The sequence below is a fragment of the Bubalus kerabau genome, chromosome 4 (genome assembly GCF_029407905.1).
Source record: "Bubalus kerabau isolate K-KA32 ecotype Philippines breed swamp buffalo chromosome 4, PCC_UOA_SB_1v2, whole genome shotgun sequence".
Taxonomy (NCBI): Eukaryota; Metazoa; Chordata; class Mammalia; order Artiodactyla; family Bovidae; genus Bubalus; species Bubalus kerabau.
Genome location: NC_073627.1, coordinates 15181410 through 15199464, shown reverse-complemented (window position 1 = coordinate 15199464; position 18055 = coordinate 15181410). Strand labels below are relative to the sequence as shown.

The 18055-nt window shown below is 39.1% G+C and overlaps 1 protein-coding gene across 3 annotated transcripts in view; it reads right to left on the bottom strand.

Moving 5' to 3' along the window:
- The window catches only part of BPTF (bromodomain PHD finger transcription factor), a 135828-nt gene that overhangs the window by 12915 nt on the left and 104858 nt on the right, over window positions 1–18055 (bottom strand). For 2 of the 3 annotated variants that reach the window (XM_055575491.1, XM_055575490.1), the window contains 7 exons: window positions 17171–17279; window positions 12764–12981; window positions 9740–9962; window positions 8074–9011; window positions 6390–6472; window positions 5837–6062; window positions 3302–3624 (listed from right to left, as the gene is read on the bottom strand). In XM_055575491.1, the coding sequence (XP_055431466.1) occupies window positions 3302–3624; window positions 5837–6062; window positions 6390–6472; window positions 8074–9011; window positions 9740–9962; window positions 12764–12981; window positions 17171–17279 (2120 nt within the window). The remainder of the gene's footprint in view (window positions 1–3301; window positions 3625–5836; window positions 6063–6389; window positions 6473–8073; window positions 9012–9739; window positions 9963–12763; window positions 12982–17170; window positions 17280–18055) is intronic. The other variant, XM_055575493.1, reaches the window with a different exon arrangement.

Genomic DNA, 18055 nt, shown 5'->3' with positions numbered 1-18055 from the left:
CAAGTCAGGCCATTTTAATCTCATTAATTTCTGCGTTACATATTGAAGAATCAAGTCTACCGTTAAACCACATTTTCCCCAATGCATCTCAAACATTCACTATGAAGCAGCATAAAGTTTGAAGGGGAGGTAAAGAGGGAAGAAGAGAAAAAAAAAATTGGAAAGGAATTTGTAATGTAAGTGTATCATATATGCAGAAAAGTATCTTGCTTTTTATTTTAAAATAAAATAAGTAACCAGTCAGAGCAGTTTGGCTTCCTAAATTATTAAATATGATGCTCTTATCAGAACTCACTGTGACTCATCATAAGGTGTTCTGCAGATACAGTACAATTCCTCACTGTTGCCCTCTTGTGCCCGTTTACAATCATTACAGATGTACACATCCATTTTCTTAGCCTCCTTTTCTGTGATGCCAACACATTCTCCATGATACCAGTTAGTACAAAGATCACAGCCAATATAGAACCTAAAAGCATTCACAATGAAAATGACAATGTAGTTGTCATTTTGAGCTGCATGGTACGTAAATCTGTCTTCCCTGTCCTGATTCACGTTCTTACAGGGTAACTTTCTGCAATGAGTCAGCTAAACATCCTGAATCCAGCCATTCTAACCCTGACAAACTGCAGCATTTGACGCTGTATCAAGTGTGGAAACATAAAAGTCGCTCACATCCATTTCAACAAATACACTGTTGAGTGAAATGCGGGTCTTTAAAAAAAACACACTGGGATTTGAAAAAATAAACAACACACCGATGGTGATGTCTCCCTCTTAATGAACGTGTGTAAAACCGTCACAGGCACAAAAACCAAAGCCAAAGAATCAAAGACTTACATCTGTCAAACCTATGCCACAGAAGCCATTTCAAAGTCAGGGCTATTTCTTAGATAGGTTTGAAAATGTATCTCACGATTTAAATTTGAAAACAAAGCAAAGCGCAAACACCGAGGAGAAGGTACACTACAAGGAACATGCAGGAGTTCAGCCAGGGGCAGAAGATAAAATGGTCAAAATGTGATATGAAGAAGAAAATTAAAAAAAGGTACATGTAGGAAGTCTACCAAGTTTTCTAAATAAATATTGGAATTTATCTGTAGTAAGATTATGACATGGGCCAGTTTTTCAGTTAGTAGAATGTGTGTGACAATGTGGAGAGCAGCCAGGTTAATTAGCTGGTGAGAAACTACTTCAGTTCAAAACCAGGGATACGCTGTGTGGAGAGTGATATACGGACTGTTAATCTAAAAACAAAAGGGTCTACAAGATGGGGCCATATGAGTGTGTCACCGTGGGTAACCACAGTTAGTCAACCTCGAGGCCTTTGTCGTGTAAGATCCCAAACAGCATAGTGGAGACTATCTCTATGACAAACACAGTGTATCTTCAGTGCTGACGGGTGCTCTGGAGGAATGCCTGGTCAGAGTCACGGCAAGGATGAGTGTGAACTGCAGGGAATGAGACTGGCCTTGCTGATACCCCTGGTTCTACCCAATGTATTTCTTGGCAGATTCACCTAGAGGAATCGAAATAGTCCTCAAGCTTCCAACGAACCTGCTTTAGAACATCAGGGAGTAATAGACAGTTGTGTGGTGGCTCCTATTACCACCACCTTTTTCCTTCTGAATTACAACCCTCGCATGATTTTCACTGCCGCAGGTGGAGGCCCTGGGGTGCTTCTGTATGCTGCCTTCACCAGGCGGTGTGCTGCGTGTTCTGGAAGTAAGCTCAGGACTTGAATTTCAGGTTTTAGTCTTTCTCACTAGATTCCCAAACCAGTCTAGTTTGGTATAAGAGCTCACAGAATACTCCTTAAAAAACTCTCCCCAGCTAGAACAGGGAATGAATGAACCTGGTATGCTGAAATGTTAATAATGAAAGAAAGTAAAAAATATGAAATATCCACAAAATAACGATTTCAATACAATGAACATATGTACGTGTGCCACATTTTATGCAGTTTAAAAGTTGTGTGTGAAATGAATTTCTATGATCTGATTATTTCAAATAGGCCAAAGTGTCTTGTTATTTAAGGAAAATCCATAAGCAGAGCTTTTTGTAAAGAAACTAAATCATGTTGTTTTGTTCTATAAATCATTTAGTATAATTTGCCTAAAGGGAGGCACAACGTGTATTGAACCATGGGGAAAATCAGTTAATAGGGTTCTACTTTTTATATCACATCTAATTTCTCATAAAGTAAGACAATGAAAAGTGAAGATGCCTATACTGATTTGCGTTTAATTCAACACACAGCTAAAGTTACCAACAAAAAGTTTTGATTTAGCACTTCCAAACAGATTATAATTTAAACAGCATCACTAAAATAGTTCCACTGTTACAACTTAAACATCACTAAAGAGACAATTTTATTTTATAAATGGATTAGGCACCTACTTACTGTAGACATTAAGCATTCCTAATTCTAAATGATCACACTTTTTAGCATAATCAAACTTTTGGGTGTTATAAAATTAATACTGCTGTTAATTTTGGTTTTAAAACGTTGGCCTGCATATGAATGTTGAAAATGGAAGCTAAATACCTAGTTGAGTGATAAAAATGATAGAAAAAAAAAGTGTAACCACATTTATGAATTAATGTCTCTAAAATCTTGTATATATAACCAAATACAAGTCACAACTATCAAAAACAGCTTCCAGTTGCCGTGCTTATCAAATTTTTGAGTGTCATACTTGAGGAATGAGTGAAAGAACTCCTTTTTGTATTTTTCTGACTTCTGTCCCCAGTAAGAAAGTGGGAACTTGGACAAAAATATTAGGTTACAGTATTCTATTGCAAAAAGATAGAATTACTTGCAATTAAATGATAAAAATCCCAAACCATTCCAACTCAAAGCCCTTTCCACCATTTGAATCTAGGTTGTCTCTAGGGTTGGATGTAATCATGGGGTTGTGAAGATTCCAGAAAGGATGATGTCAACTTTGGGCGGTGATAGTAACACACTCTTTCTTCAGACAGCATTACTGACTGATCTGGAATTGATCCAGAGAGAAAAGGAGACAGCAAAGGAGCAACAGAAAGCTTATTTTTGACAGAAAAGAATATGATGAAGGACAAACATGAATCATGAACACGTGGGGGAAAAAAAAACCATAAAATTTTATTCTAGTGTCAAGGTTAAGAATATCAGATGCAAGACCACAAATGAAGTATCATTACCCTTATGTTTAACTATTTTCATTTACACTGCTACTGATATCCTCATTTTCTTCAAAACTGGACACTTAGCTACACTTTTAAGAGAATAAACTAGAGCTCAGAAAGATCTACTCACTTAGATTCATCGTAAGGCGTTTTACAGATACAGTAAAGCTTTGTGTCCTTCTTAGTTTCCTTTGAGGTAGTAGAGATCATTTTCTTCTTCTTGGACTTGGAGTTGGAGTCTCTCTCCTCTTCCCGCTTCCTTTTCTGGGAAGCCACAGGCAGCGTGGTCGTGGCCGTGGCCAGAGGGCCCGGGTGCTGTGGGGGAGGCGGAGGTGGAGGCGAAGGCGGAGGGGCTGGAGGTGCGGGCGGTGCTGCAGGGCAGGTGGCAGCTACTGCTGTGGCCTGCACCATGTCTTTTTCCTTCTTAATTTTCAGGTCCCTCTTGAGCTCTTCCTGTCGTCAATTAAAGAAAATACCAGACCATCAACCGATTTACATAACGCCCTGGCCAGAGGACCTTACTTCCCCTCCCTTGTCCGAGGAGTTCCCTAGTTCAGTCTAAGGCGAGGGAGTCTTGCTAACTCCAGACAAGAGGGTTCTTACTTTACCTTAAACCCAAAAGACAGCTAGAAACAGAAAATGATAATTACACAACAATTAGAAAGCTGCGAGTTATCTTCAAAGGAGGTTGGACAGAAAGATGAGCATGTGTATAAAAGAACGGTCCTTGTGACACGCCAGGGTCCTGCCCTGGTCGCTGCAGTCGTTGCTCAGGACGCGGTTTCAAGTGTCCATACACGCTGGCTGCTTTCTCGGCTGGTCTCCTTCCGTCCCCTTAGAGTGAGACCGGACATACTGGACATGAACGGGATGTGACCCTCCAGACGTGGCCTGACCAGCAGAGTATGAGACACATGCGCCTTATGTACTGTGCTTCTATGTCTAGAATTTAAGACTTGAAGGAGAGCTATTTTCTCAAAAGAAATTTTGCATAAATTACAATCTTCACTTTTTCCCATGTGAAATATTTTATAGACACACCTGTGGTATACTAAGCACTACAACTTCTTAGAAATGATGATTAAAAAAGTTTCATTTTCCTAAATAATATGACGTGTTTATAACATAACGTTTATAAACATAATTTTAGGAAAATTAAGATTGTCAAGACAGTATAAAGGGTACTCACTTTGACCACCCCTTCAAGAACATTCCTATGACAGCATTAACATATGAGAAGTGTCTGCTTTCTGCATAGTTTCTATGTAAATTTAAAACTGTTCTTAAAAATGAAGTCTATTTGTTTCAAAGAAGGCAATCATAAATGATATAAGAACAGGTAGATATAAAGGACCAACTGCATATCTTCACAATAAGAATAACAGCCTAAAAATAATTTTTAAAATATACTAGTACACATAAATTTGAAAGCTGTTCTTCAAAGGAAATCATCCTAGCAATAAATTCTGTTAGTTAAAATAATGCTGAATATTTTAAGTACAATTTTTCTCCCTCATTAGATTAGCAATACACTGTCAGAAACAACACCATAACTGTACCCTAGGGTATGTGCAGTAGAAACAGCATTTTTAAATGGCGGCATAGTATGGAGAACGCAGGAAAATGTTCAGTATATGCTGTTTACAGTGTGATTCTGATTAAAATGGGTTTTATGTAAACACCTATATTACAAATAATATATATAAGATATATCCTAAAATTATTTTAAAATGGTAATCTTTGAGGGGGGATCACCACAGATTGTTGGCTCTTTTACTCTTGTTTCCTCTGACAATGGTTGTGACACCTGAATATTCATCCAGTAGTGACTGCCTTACTGAACTCGCTCTTCAATTCTAATAATTCTTCTTTGGGGTTTCAATATAATCATACCATACACAATAACAAATTTTATCTTCTGTTTTGCCTTTTTTTTTTTTTTGCTTAACATGTTAGCTAGAATTTCCAGAGGTGCTGAGTAATGATGGTGATTCTGGGAATTACCACCAGTTTCTGACTCAGTGCAAAGATCTCTAATGTCTCAGAGTTACATGCAATGCTCATTAGTAGGATGACCTACTAATTTAATACATTTAATATTTCTCACTTTTCAAAATGTACAAGACATTTTTAGAGATGCTTTAGATAGCCTACTTCTCTTTTAAAAAACTGTTTAAATATGTATGAGTAATCTTTCATTTTTCAACAAATTCTCTAAGTATACAGAGGACTAGCCATGCCTGCAGGATCAGTTACAAGTCAAGGAAGAAATCTGGCCTTATTTAATGAACACACTTAATTTTTCCTCTAACATTATTTCACCGTTTCTCTGTCTACTCTTCTCATGAAACCTGGCAACTTTTGGCAAGACTATGTTGCAGACAATAAGAACTACAGCCAAGAGGATCCTCAAATGTTTTTATCAAAAGTCTAATCAAACCTCTCCAAGTGTCTAGTTTAGAGATTACAATATACATGTATACATAAACATCTATCTTATTTTAAAAGACATATGTTCCACTGATTACTACTTATTCTAGGAACAAAAATGTAAATTCTAGAAAACAAACTCAGATTTTAAGTTTAATCACAATTTCAAAGGGAAAAAAAGAGTAAAATCTGATGCTGAACACTGGACACAGGAGGATAGAAAATACTTTCTTACCTGCACTTCAATTTGTAGATCTTTGTCGAGCAGTGCTCTCTTTTTCAGTATTTCAGCTTTGAGTTGCTCTTTGTGCTTGAAGAGCAGTGCAGAGAGCTTGCTGGCATTCTGTTTGCTACGTTTCTGTTCCACACTCTCTTCTCGCTTCCGTTTTTTTGCTGCTTGTTTTTCTTCTTTATCTATCTTATCCAAAATATACTTCATCACCTGGTTACAGACAATCATTCTAGAGAGAAATACACAACCTATGTAATCCTGGGCATTTTATTCTGAAAGGCTTAAGACATAATTTTTCTATGTCTCTATAGTTGATACTAACTTTCTGGGACTGGAGAGCTTCAAAGAGTGCTTCAAACCAGTCACAAGAATCTATTAGTACTGAGTGTTCTGATTTAATAAACTCCAATCAGGATAAAACACAAACTCAGAACTCCCGTGCATGTGTGTGTGTGTGTGTGTGTGTGTGTGTGTGTTCGTTCATGAGCACACTTTGAGAGAAGAGACTGATGTACAGTGAGAGCCCGTGTAATGGGTTATAAACATTTCTCCCTACCTTTGATTCTCTTCTCTTTCTGCTGGAGTCATGGTCTTTTTCTGTTTTAAATGTTCTATTACAGCATTATGCTTCATCACCACCTTCAGGACAGAATAAAATCCAAAAATGCGTATTTTATAATGACTACAAGTTAGCTACTACAAGGGGTAACAACAGTAGAAATCTGAGCGTGTATATGTGTTTCCCAAAGAAACTAAGAATTTTATATCATAGTCCAAATAAAATTAGAGCTACAGTATGCCCCAGGTGCTTACCATGTACTGGCACTGCACTGAGAGCAGCACTTGCCATTACCTCGTTCATTCACTGTAACAATGCCGAATGGTAGGGACATTTTTATAAATGAGATACTGAGATACAAAGAATTTACTAACTTGTCTGAGAGTAAAGAATGAATACAGTTGTAATTTTAACCCAGCTATCATCCTCCAATGATCATGTTTTGAATGTTATGTTCTCCTTCCCAGGCATTAAAGATCACCCCATTCCAGCCCATCCCCACCTTATACAGAAGTTAGCGTAAAGAGAGACATTATAATTCTCAGTTCATGGCCCATATACTACTGAAAGCTGGAAAATAATGCACTTTAAAATACTGCAGATGACATTAATTTTATAAGAATATTACCATACATCTTCAAAATCCCTCTGCTGTTTAACGAGAGCTTCTAACAACAGTATTACAATCATCAAAGTTGCTAAGAGACTAGATCTTAAATTATTCCAATCACCAAAAAGAAATGAAATTATGACATGACAGAGGAGTTAATTATTGCCATGATGACAATCATAAGATACAATCTGTGTCAAATAAGTGACACACCTTAAATTTATACAATGCTACATGTCAAATATATTTTAATAAAAAATAAAAAGTGCTTCTACATACATGACCTAGTTTAATCATTACAATAGCCTTGCATGGCTGGAAAGGGAGTTTTAAGGAGGATAAAGCTCAGGGAAGGTGAGTGAGCTTCATGGACTGTAAATGGGAGACCCAGGAACTGGGTTCTCATGAGTTGGGAACATTTGAAATCCACACAAACTCCTGAAAAGTGCAGAGTACTGCAAGCTGTAGATGCAAAGAAAGCTTTCTCCAGTAATGTCGGATATTATTTATTATACATGAAACTTCATTTCAAGTAGAATAACTCTAATTCATCTAAATTGCCTTACTTCACTACGAGGCTACTGCACAAGGTTGCTTTTTATTTCTGCTATGGAGTAATGGGACTTAACACTTCTTTTTTTAAAACAAAGGTATGACTGGAAATACAAATGAGTTTAATCTGTCTGTAAAATCTGCTTAGTCTACACACAAACTAAGGAAGGACAACTGCGAATACCTTCAAACAAATCGCCATGATGCCTCAAGTGGCTTCAAAACTTAGTCAAACCTTCAAGTTTCAAAGATACTTAAACTTCCTATGTCCATTCTTCCCATCTTAGTTCTCCCAAAATACAGGTAGTTTTCACCGGTAAGTACTGGCTGTTTATACACAACAGAGTTCCAAACCGTAAGTCATGTGATACGTTTTGGTCAACGCAGCGCTGCTTCTAACTTGAAGCGACAATGACTTCGGTCTCGTTTACAGAAAGCTAACACAACCAAACACTACGTCTAATGCACAGCACAATCATTCAAGCTACTGAACATGCTGCTTTTACTTAGTAACTTTACCTGTTTCTGAATGATTTCACTTTGATTAGAAGCTTGGAGGGTGTGTTCCCGCTTAATTTCTATCTGTTGCTGCTTCTTCTTTTGCTGCTGATCCCTGAGTTGCTGAACCCTCTGCAACTGCTCTTGCACACTGGCTGCCTGCACTGCAACCACATTCTGAATGTGGTGAGTCTGCACAGGGCTGCTCTGCTGAATCTGAACGGGTAACTGGAGTTTGATCTGCTGGGGCACACCACCTTGCTGAGCCTGTATCTGAGCCACAACCTGCGGCTGGATCTGGGAGAGAACCTGGACTTGTGGTGGCAGCTGCGGCACAGCCAGGACTTGGGGCTGAGGCTGCGGTACTTGGAGCGGAGGACGGGGCGGGGATGAAACAGTAACTTGACTTAACGTTTGTCCTGGTGAAAGAGTTTGAGTTGAAGACTGTACCTGGGGTTGTGACTGTGGCTGGCCCTGGGAAGGTGTCGGAAGAGATGTATGTGGCTGGATTGGAATCGGTTGGGAGGCTGGAGTCTGACCCTGGGCCTGCTGTCCGGGAGACACTTGGGATGGCGTCGATGGACGTACTCGAGTCTGTGGTGGGCTCTGGACGCGAGCAGGAGACTGTCCTTGGACATTACTCTGAGGCGGACACTGTCCTGCAACCTGGGGTTTGGAGGACTGTGCTTGGGTGGGCTGTGCTTCAGGAGGGACATGGGAGGCCACGGTTGTTTGGGTCTGAACTTCAGGCTGAGTCTGAGTTTCAGGCTGAGCTGGGGATGGGGGCTGGGTTTGGGGCTGGGGCTGAGCTGAAGGCTGAGCAGAAGGCTGAGCGGGCTGCGCAGGCTGAGGCTGGGCTTCTGGAGGACTCACGCTCGACGGCGGAGCTGGAGGCAGGCTTTTGGCTGGCTGCACCTGTGTCGGGGATGATAATTTACTCTGTCTTTGTTCACTTGTACCTGTGAAAAGGCAAGAGCAAATACTTATGACTCTAGAACGTAAGACTGTGGTTTAAGAAGAATTTGAAGGGGATTTTCTAAAGGTGAGAATTCTGTATTTCAGGATGGAGGACTGAGGCTTAGAAATGCTCCATCCAGAAATACTTTGGTCAGGACTCGCCTAAATCAGGGAACCCTCCCCATGTTCACGGCTGCCCACCACACATTTTGCGAAGTCTCCAGAGGGCTGGCTTCCAAAGCAAAGCGCAGTCTCTGGACATCAGTCCGGTCTTGTGGCCCAGACTAAGCTACCCATATCCCTCTTCTATGGCATGGGGTCAGTGAATGACAGCAGCTTGCAGGGGAGGCTCACAGAGTGCTCCGGTTTTGGAGCTCTCAGTCCTAGCTTATGAGCTGGACAGACCATCTGCCTGGCGAGCACGTCCGTGATTCACTCAGCAACTACAGGTCTGGGGCAGAGCAGGAGGGGGAACAGTCACCACGGCACGTTACTACTGTGCGCCACCCCCTGCTTTCCTCATTTCCTAAAGGGGTGGAGGGGTGGCGACAGGGAGTCTGTCCGGGCAAGAGATCAGGTCGAGCTCTTGTGAGGCTGACCAGTCGGCTGTGGACGCTCATCGGCTTGGGGCACATCCTCCCAAGGTAAAGCCCCCGTCCTCTTGCCTCCTTTGTCACCCGGCAACTTGTGACACCAACGAGCAGCCCTCCTGACAACTCCCAGGTTCTACCTGCTGCTGTAGTAGAGACGGTGGTGGTGGTGCTGCTGGTGGTGGCAGCTGTGGTTGCCAGTGGGGTGAAGAGGAATCGCTGAACGGTACCATTTGGCATTGCAGCTTGCATCAGCTGCTGTCCTGGGCCTGGAAGTACAGTCACCCCTTGAGGAATCAACTGCAGCTGCCCAGTAGTCTGGCCTTGTCCTTGAATCACCACTGTCAAACCCTGATTGCCGCCCTGCAGAGAAAACACCTAACATGTAAAGAGCGTTCACAAAGCGTCAATCTGGAAGTATGCTGTTTTTATGTTGAAAAGATCCTTTAAAATAATGAAATTATGTATTTGAATGTCTATGGAACAGTACCAAGATAAATACAGGTAAGCTAAAAGAACAGTATTTATTTTAAAAGACTGGTGGTGATTAGTGGAAAAAACATGAATTAACAGTCCAGAGTTCCAGTCCGAGTTCTACACATGGACAGCCAGGAATTTGTCTATGAGTAACACCACTTACCTGGATCTAAGTCTCCCAGTCTCTAAAATATGAGCATTGAAGTGACTAAGGTCTCCACAAAATTCTGAGTTTAAATAACCTTATTTATATTCATATTATTTTATAACGTTCAAAGCATCTTCATACATACTTTAGACATGCCTCACTTGATTCTCACAATAGACTTGTGACTTTGTGGAGTAAGGAGAGAAAATATTACTACACCCTTCCTACCAATTAGGAAACTCAAGTTAGTAAGTTCAAGTCCCTTGCCTACAATTAGAGAGCAAGTCCAAGGTGAGACACAGTGAGAAGCCCAGGTCTCCTAGTTTCAGTTTTTACACTATGTACCAAACGATCTATGGAGTGTGTGTGTGCTGAAGCACAGAGAGCTTAGGGTTCTACACATGGGATGCAAACACCACGTGAGGAAGGTCACTAATGTCCGAGTTATCACCAAAATGGGGACCAGGAACTAAAAACTCCATGTGTACTGCCACTTCTGTCCAGGACTTAGTAATCCTCAACCACCAGGAGCATAAAGGAGAATTAGAAAGCAAACGTGTTGACCAATCCACCCCAAATCTCCCAGTCAAAACTGACACTACAAAGTTCACTTATTAAGCTCCATGCACTTTTACTCAGGAGCCCCGTACTCACTCTTGCTTTTCTAAAATACTTTTTGTGTGCACAGTCAAAACTACATAAAACACAAAGCATAAACATAAAGCATAGTTTAAAGAATTATGAAGTGAAGATCTATAAACCCAGCATTCAGGTCATCATCGCCAGAACCCAAGAAGCTCTGCATGGGACCTGCTTTGATCTTAATCTCCTTCCTTTTGCCCTAGAGGGAAGCACTGACTTCACGGATACATTATCTGCATTTCATCGTGTTGTGACCACTGAGGTGTAGACAGATACGGGGGCCACAGGCTCATGACTTCAGGAGCACCATTATTTACAAAGAATATGAAGGGTGCCCTTTGGTGCCCCTCCAGGAAGGCAATGCAGCAGCCCCCTAACTCTGCACAATGTAGCTAGTTTTGCCTGTTTCTGAATCTTAGGCAAGTAGATCATAATGTATGTTTGTTTGTTACTTGCTTCTTTATTTAGCTCAACAATGTAGTTCTACATTGCCATAGTTTGTTCATTTCAGCTGCTGTAGGAAGGCATCACCACTTTACTGATCTAATCGATGGCTGCTGTGTATATTCATGTCCATTATTCTGGAGCTCAGATGAACAAGAACTTTTCGAGAGAACATACCTAGGAGGGCACCTACTGTGACCTGGGGCATGCTGAGTCTTCAACTTTGCGAGAAAGTATTAAGGAGTTTTCCAAGGTGGCCAAACCAATTTACATTATTATCAGTTGTATAATGAGAGTTCATTCTACTCCATGTTTTTGCTTTTCTTGATTTTGTCTGACATTTTACTTTATACCAATCTCTTAATACATGGTTTTAATACACATTTCCCTCATTACTAACAAAGTTCAGCAGTTTTTTGGATTTGTGGACTTTTAAGAGTTCCTCTATTCTCATCAAGTGTGTCTATTCTTATTTTTTACCAAGTTATCTGGATCTTTTCCCATCTTAATCTGTAGTAGTAACTCTTCATTTCTGGAGAACAATCCTTGGCTGGCTATATGTATACCTTCCCCTCACTCTTTTCACTCTTTCATGTTTGATGGACTAAAGTTCTTACTTCTAATGTTGTTGAATTTATAAATCTTTTCCTTTATGGTGAGTATTTTCTGTCTTTAAGAAAGCCTTTCCTACCTTCTGACAAGTACTAGAGTCTTATCTTTCACAGCTAAGACTTTAATCTTCCTGCGGCTGAGTTTATGAGTGAGGTTGTGGTCCAAGCCAGGACCTTTTATTGAAAAGTCTGTCCTTTTAATGATTCACACTGCCATCCAGGTCATATATCAAGTGTCCACATATACATTTGGGTCCTCTTCCACTGTTCTGTACCAACTGATCTACCTATCCTTGTGTCTGAACCTTACTGTATTAATTAGTGAAGGACTATAATTTAAAGTCTTTATATCAGGTTACTACATAGGGCAAATCCTCCTTTTCTTCAAAAGTATTAGAGTTATTCTGGATCCTTTGAACTTCCATATAAATTTTTTAAAAATCAGCTTGTCAAACTTTAAAACCTCTCTCTTAGGATTTTGATGGCAACCACATTCACTCTATGGATCACTACTGGAAGAACTGATAGTAACACTAGGTGTTGCAAGAAAATGGCTTAATGTACTCAAATTTTATTTTTCCCAAGCAAATTAGTTAACTAATAAATTTTGGTGGTTCAATGTGTTATCCACCTTGCTATTATAGCACACAATCTCAGCATTCTGGACAGTTGAGGGGTATCACATCCTGCCTTTAAGAAGTTCTTTTCTTTGACTTTAGGAAGCAGCCTTTTCTTAAAACAAGTACATTTTTAAACCTCTGAAAATAAGTCCATGTTTTAAAACCTACAGCAGATGTAAATAACATCACTTCTAAAGTGAAAAGGAAAGTCATATTACTTACGTGGCCCTGTGTTAACTGAGTGAGCTGAGCCATGGTAAGTTTCACCTGTCCTTGCTGGGGACGAGGGGGCTGTGAGGTTGAAGGCTGCAGATTCGCAGTGGATGTTCCTGAAGGCAACCCTTTCTGTGCAGGTGTGGAGGAAACGGTACTAGGGGCAGAGATCGCAGTGGAGACCGGCTGCCCTCTGATGATCTGTGTCACCACCTGCTGAGGAGCACCTATGTAAACAGGGAAACATTAGAGTGCTTTTGTGCCCGGAGTGGTCCTCTGAGATGAGATTTATCTTTCAACACTTCGTATGAATGTATTTTCTCAATTTTCAAAAAGACTTATGGGATGCCGACAGACAGATGCCTTTAGTCATATACCCATACCCGAAGGACCCACCCAGTTGTCAATGAGTCTGTTTTCACTCAGCTCACTGACAACCTCTCTCCCATTCCTGCTCTCCATAGAAGAGTTCAAAAAACAAACAAGCAAACAAACAATGCTCTTCCTGTGACTCTAAAGCCAAAATGATAATAGGGAAGATGGAGGAGAATATGTAAAAAATGCCATTAGGCAGTCTTTCCTTAGGAATACAAATTAAAAATAACAACACATAACTAATGTAATTTTTAAATAAAACACATATAATCTGGAATATTCTGGGCCAGTTATATTTATAAATGAGCTTTTCTTACATCTATCTGCCAGTTTGGGAGAACCAAGAGGGCAAGGACCCCTATATCCTCAATATTAGAGCAATGTGCTTAACTCATGCTTTCATATTTACTGTTCAATAACTATCTATAGAATGAATGGAGTTTAACTGAAATAGCTCTATCATCTTCTTTAAAAACTGTTTCTCGTTTAACCTGATAAAACTGGGGAAAAAAATCAGATGGTAATTATTTGGTAGCTAGTTTTATACTTACAAAGTCTGAATTCATTATTCATTAGTAAATAACATCATATTTCTGAAGTTTTATGTTCGCATCCTGTTTGTCCTTTTGTGTCTACATATATATTTCTGTGTATACTTCTTTTAATGACTTGTGGTTAATATTACTGCATTATATATAAAATTAAATCTATTTTGACCCTTAGAACACTTTCCCCTTTTCTTTTTTTAAATAACACCATGGTGAAATCCCTGCTTATACATTTTTTTGTGTTTCTAATTATTTCCTTAGAATGAACTCCTCCCAAAGATTCTGTGTTCACAGTATGCACACAATACTAAATTGAATTTTAGAAAGGTTATACTCACTCATACTCCCCCCACCACTGGGTACTCATTTCACTGAACCATTGCCAGCCCCGTCACTACAGTGACATATTCCAGCCATCAGAAACAGTATGACAGCATCGCAGTGCCTGCGATTCTTCAGCTGGGCTAGTTTTCTCTGGTAGCATGCTCCTGAATTCTGGTGGCTTGTAAATATGCTTTAAAAATTGGCAGGATAAGTTTTCTTTCTTTTCTCTTTCTTCTAAACTGTTCTTGGTTACTGTCATCCATTTATTCATAAAGATGAACTGAAAAATAGTATAGTGTATGTAGACAAGTGCCTGAATTTACGAACTTCTGGACCCCAACACTATGTTCTTGTACTGAAGTTCAAGGAACAGTTCATGGAAAGTTACTTCATCATCTTGTATTGGTACAATGTCGTCATAATCACAGATGAATAAAAGGGTTCGGACTGACTGGTTATATGATGTAATTCAGATGATCCCCAATATGTACATGCTAATTTATTTTTAGATTATCATCGAAATGCAAATTCAAAAATTAAAACACTTTTTATTCCATCTTGGGAATGTACGACTTTGGGAAAGGCTAGCGAGCGTGGTGGTAGAATAGGGATACGCTGACCAGTACACAGTCAGACACAGACACACACACACTGCACACATCCACTCTCCCTCCATCTCCCTGACCACAGGGATATGCCGACCTGCACATACTCAGACACACACACACAGCACACATCCACTCTCCTTCCATCTCTCTGACCACAACTCCAAAGAGTCTTCACTGGGCCCCCAGGCCCACTAGCCACCTTGCTTTTCAAACAACACACCAGACACACTCATATATATTCACATATGCAAGTCTATTATCACTTATCATCTATAAACTTTTCTTCTTCTTTACATATGAGTTTTATGATCCCTTTAAGTTAACTGCCTGACAGCTATTTTTAAACACAAATAGATATTAAATTTCATCAATTGTCATTGTAGTATTAACTGAAATAACAAACCATACTTTCTTCTCTGGGATAAATTTTGCTTAAGCATTAGGGGATTGCTGTTTCAAAAAAATACCAAGCCATGTTTTATACTACAATTATGCTAAATCTGTAAAATGAATGGGGAAAAAAAACAATCAATCCCACCCCCTGCTCTTATGCCCTGACACTATGTCTTATAAGAAAGACATTCTTTTCCAACCATTTCAGAGCATTTTACCTATAAACCCATGAGGTCTAGAATTCTTTTTTGTAGGTAATAGTATGGCAACTTTCTAAATTTCTTTCCTTGATATGAGTCATTAAGACTTGAAATTTAGGGGACTTCCCTGGTGGTCCAGTGGCTTCCAATGCTTCCACTGCAGGAAGGCGTGGGTTTGATCCCTGGTCAGGAGACTAAGATCCCACATACCATGTGGCATGGCCAAAACAATTTTTTAAAAAAGACTAGGAATTTATAAACATAGTATATAACTATGCCTTGTTATTCAAAAAGATTTAGTTCACCCTATTGTTACGGCACTTTCTCATTCCTACTTTTAGTAAACGAGCATTTTGTTTCCTTTTGTCAAGATCAGACTTGCAAAGGAAAAGAGTTTAATATTTGCCTCTTTGCCTTATAATCATTATTACTTGTATTTATTTTACTTCCTATTTTCCTTTTAGACTTGTTTAATATCTTTTTCTAACTTCTGATTAAGATTTAATATGGGTTTTTGAGTCTGTTTTGTTCACCAACATGTTTCAACTGCCTAGAGTAGGTGCTCAAATATTTGTTGAATGAATGAATTTGCAGCCTGGCTTAATTGCTATTTGATAATCTGTTTGTTGGAGAAGGCAATGGCACCCAACTCCAGTACTCTTGCCTGGAAAATCCCATGGACGGAGGAGCCTGGTGGGCTGCAGTCCATGGGGTCGCTAGGAGTCGGACACGACTGAGCGACTTCACGTTCACTTTTCACTTTCATGCATTGGAGAAGGAAATGGCTAACCCACTCCAGTATTCTTGCCTGGAGAATCCCAGGGACGGGGGAGCCTGGTGGGCTGCCATCTATGGGGTCGCACAGAGTCGGACACGACTGAAGCGACTTAGCAGCAGTAGCAGCAGCAATCTGTTTGTAATGACACATTTTCTTTAACATAAAAGTTACTTTTGAAAACATATGTTTTTAAATTCCAAGTAAATAAAAGTTATTAGTATAATACCTTAGTATTAATTTCTAGATTCACTACAAAAAATGTAGCCTATACATATTCTACTTTTCATCAAGGTTTTACCTATGGCTCATTTTAAGACCATTTTCATAGGAACAGCTCATAAATATTTGCAACTAATGAGTATTCCTAAAGGTACAAAATTGATATAGTCTGGTTCTGGTCTACTATGCTTCTGCTAATCCTTCCTTGATTTCAAATAGCTTTTGCTTTATATACTTCAATGACATCTTATTTAAAGATACAAGATTACATCTTCACTGCAATCTTTAGCTTTAAGCCAAAATAAAGAAAATAGCCCTCTGTGTCCTGGTTGTTTTTTTTTTTTTTGAATTTTGAATTTGACTTTGTTCAGTATTAATAGGATTATCGATGTCTTCTCTCTACCCCTTGTTTTTTTTTTTTTTTTTTTTTGTCCTTTATTTCATGTATCCTTAACCATCTTTTTTTTTTTTTAAACCTTTTGTGGTAATCTGCTTTTAGGTACATTCTCATAAAGGTTTTTCCACTAAGTCTTTATTGGCTTCAACTTTTAATATGGGAGCTTTAACATTTACATTAAAAACAGCAGGGATTGCCTTTGTAATTTTGTCTCATGCTTTCCATTTAAATGCTTCTTAGCCACTTCCTTGATTTTATCTATCCTTTACCACACAGACTGATTTCTTTGCTCATTCTCTTTACGCCAGTGATTTCAATGTATATATCCAATTAACTAGAGGTCTGAAGAACATTTTAACCAAGCAATACTTGAATCTGCTTTTCTCTTATTGACAATGCCAGAAATGAAATAAAATCGATGGGGACATCCCATGATAAATCAGAAATTTAGTATGCTTTGAAATCTTAATTCATATTGGTATTTTCTAATATGTGGAATGCCAAATACAGAACATTATAGATTTCCTACACTGGCTATTTAGATGCAAATGATAATGCTGGGGTGGATGAATACCTGGCTGTACCATCACAGGTGCTCGAATAATTGCCTTTCCTAGTGTTGACTGCTGGAGTGGAGTTCTAATCACCGTCATACCAGGGCGGATCTGAGGCCCTGTGATGACCTACAAATGACACAAAGGACAAGGAATTAAATGTTTTTAAAAGACTAGAGCATGACGGACTCAGGAACAGAGATCTTTAAACGTTCTATATTGATAAACATGTCTATAGAAATGACAGAGACTCTTGGACATTACATACTAAATTCTATGAAGCATCAGAATACAGACAGACTTTTGAGGGGAGAAAATAGAATTCAAATCAGATCATACAACACTCCTCATCCCTGATACCAAGAACAGCCTACAGACTAAAAGAAAAGAACAAGACCCAGGAAAGCTTGCTCTATAACCACCACAGTTGGTCATAGGAAAATTAGGAGTCCTATTTTTCCTGAGCTCCAATCTTTATCTGTAACCCAGAGAACACAGGAGCAAGATCGGAAGCCAAAAGCTCTTTCATACGGAGCATATTACTTTCAGTGTTAGGTTTAGAACATTCTCAAGTCTGCAAAACATTAAGCCTTTTTCATAATACTAGTGCCAAAGAAATGATGTATCTAATATGTATGTGTCTCAGCTGATAGACTAGTTTCAGGGCTGTGGAGTATCTTTTTCACTCTACTTCTTAGTTGTACTGAACATTCTCCTTGGGTGATCCAGTGTTCCCCACTGTTTTCAATTAAGAAATATTTTTGTAAAATCCTGGAAAAGCAATCTTTATGATTCATAAACTGTTCTAATGTGGTATTAACAAAATGTTAAAAATGAACAATTCACTAGAAATATAACTAACAGATTTTTTAAAAAACCAATACTTTGTCACAGATAAAGTAAAA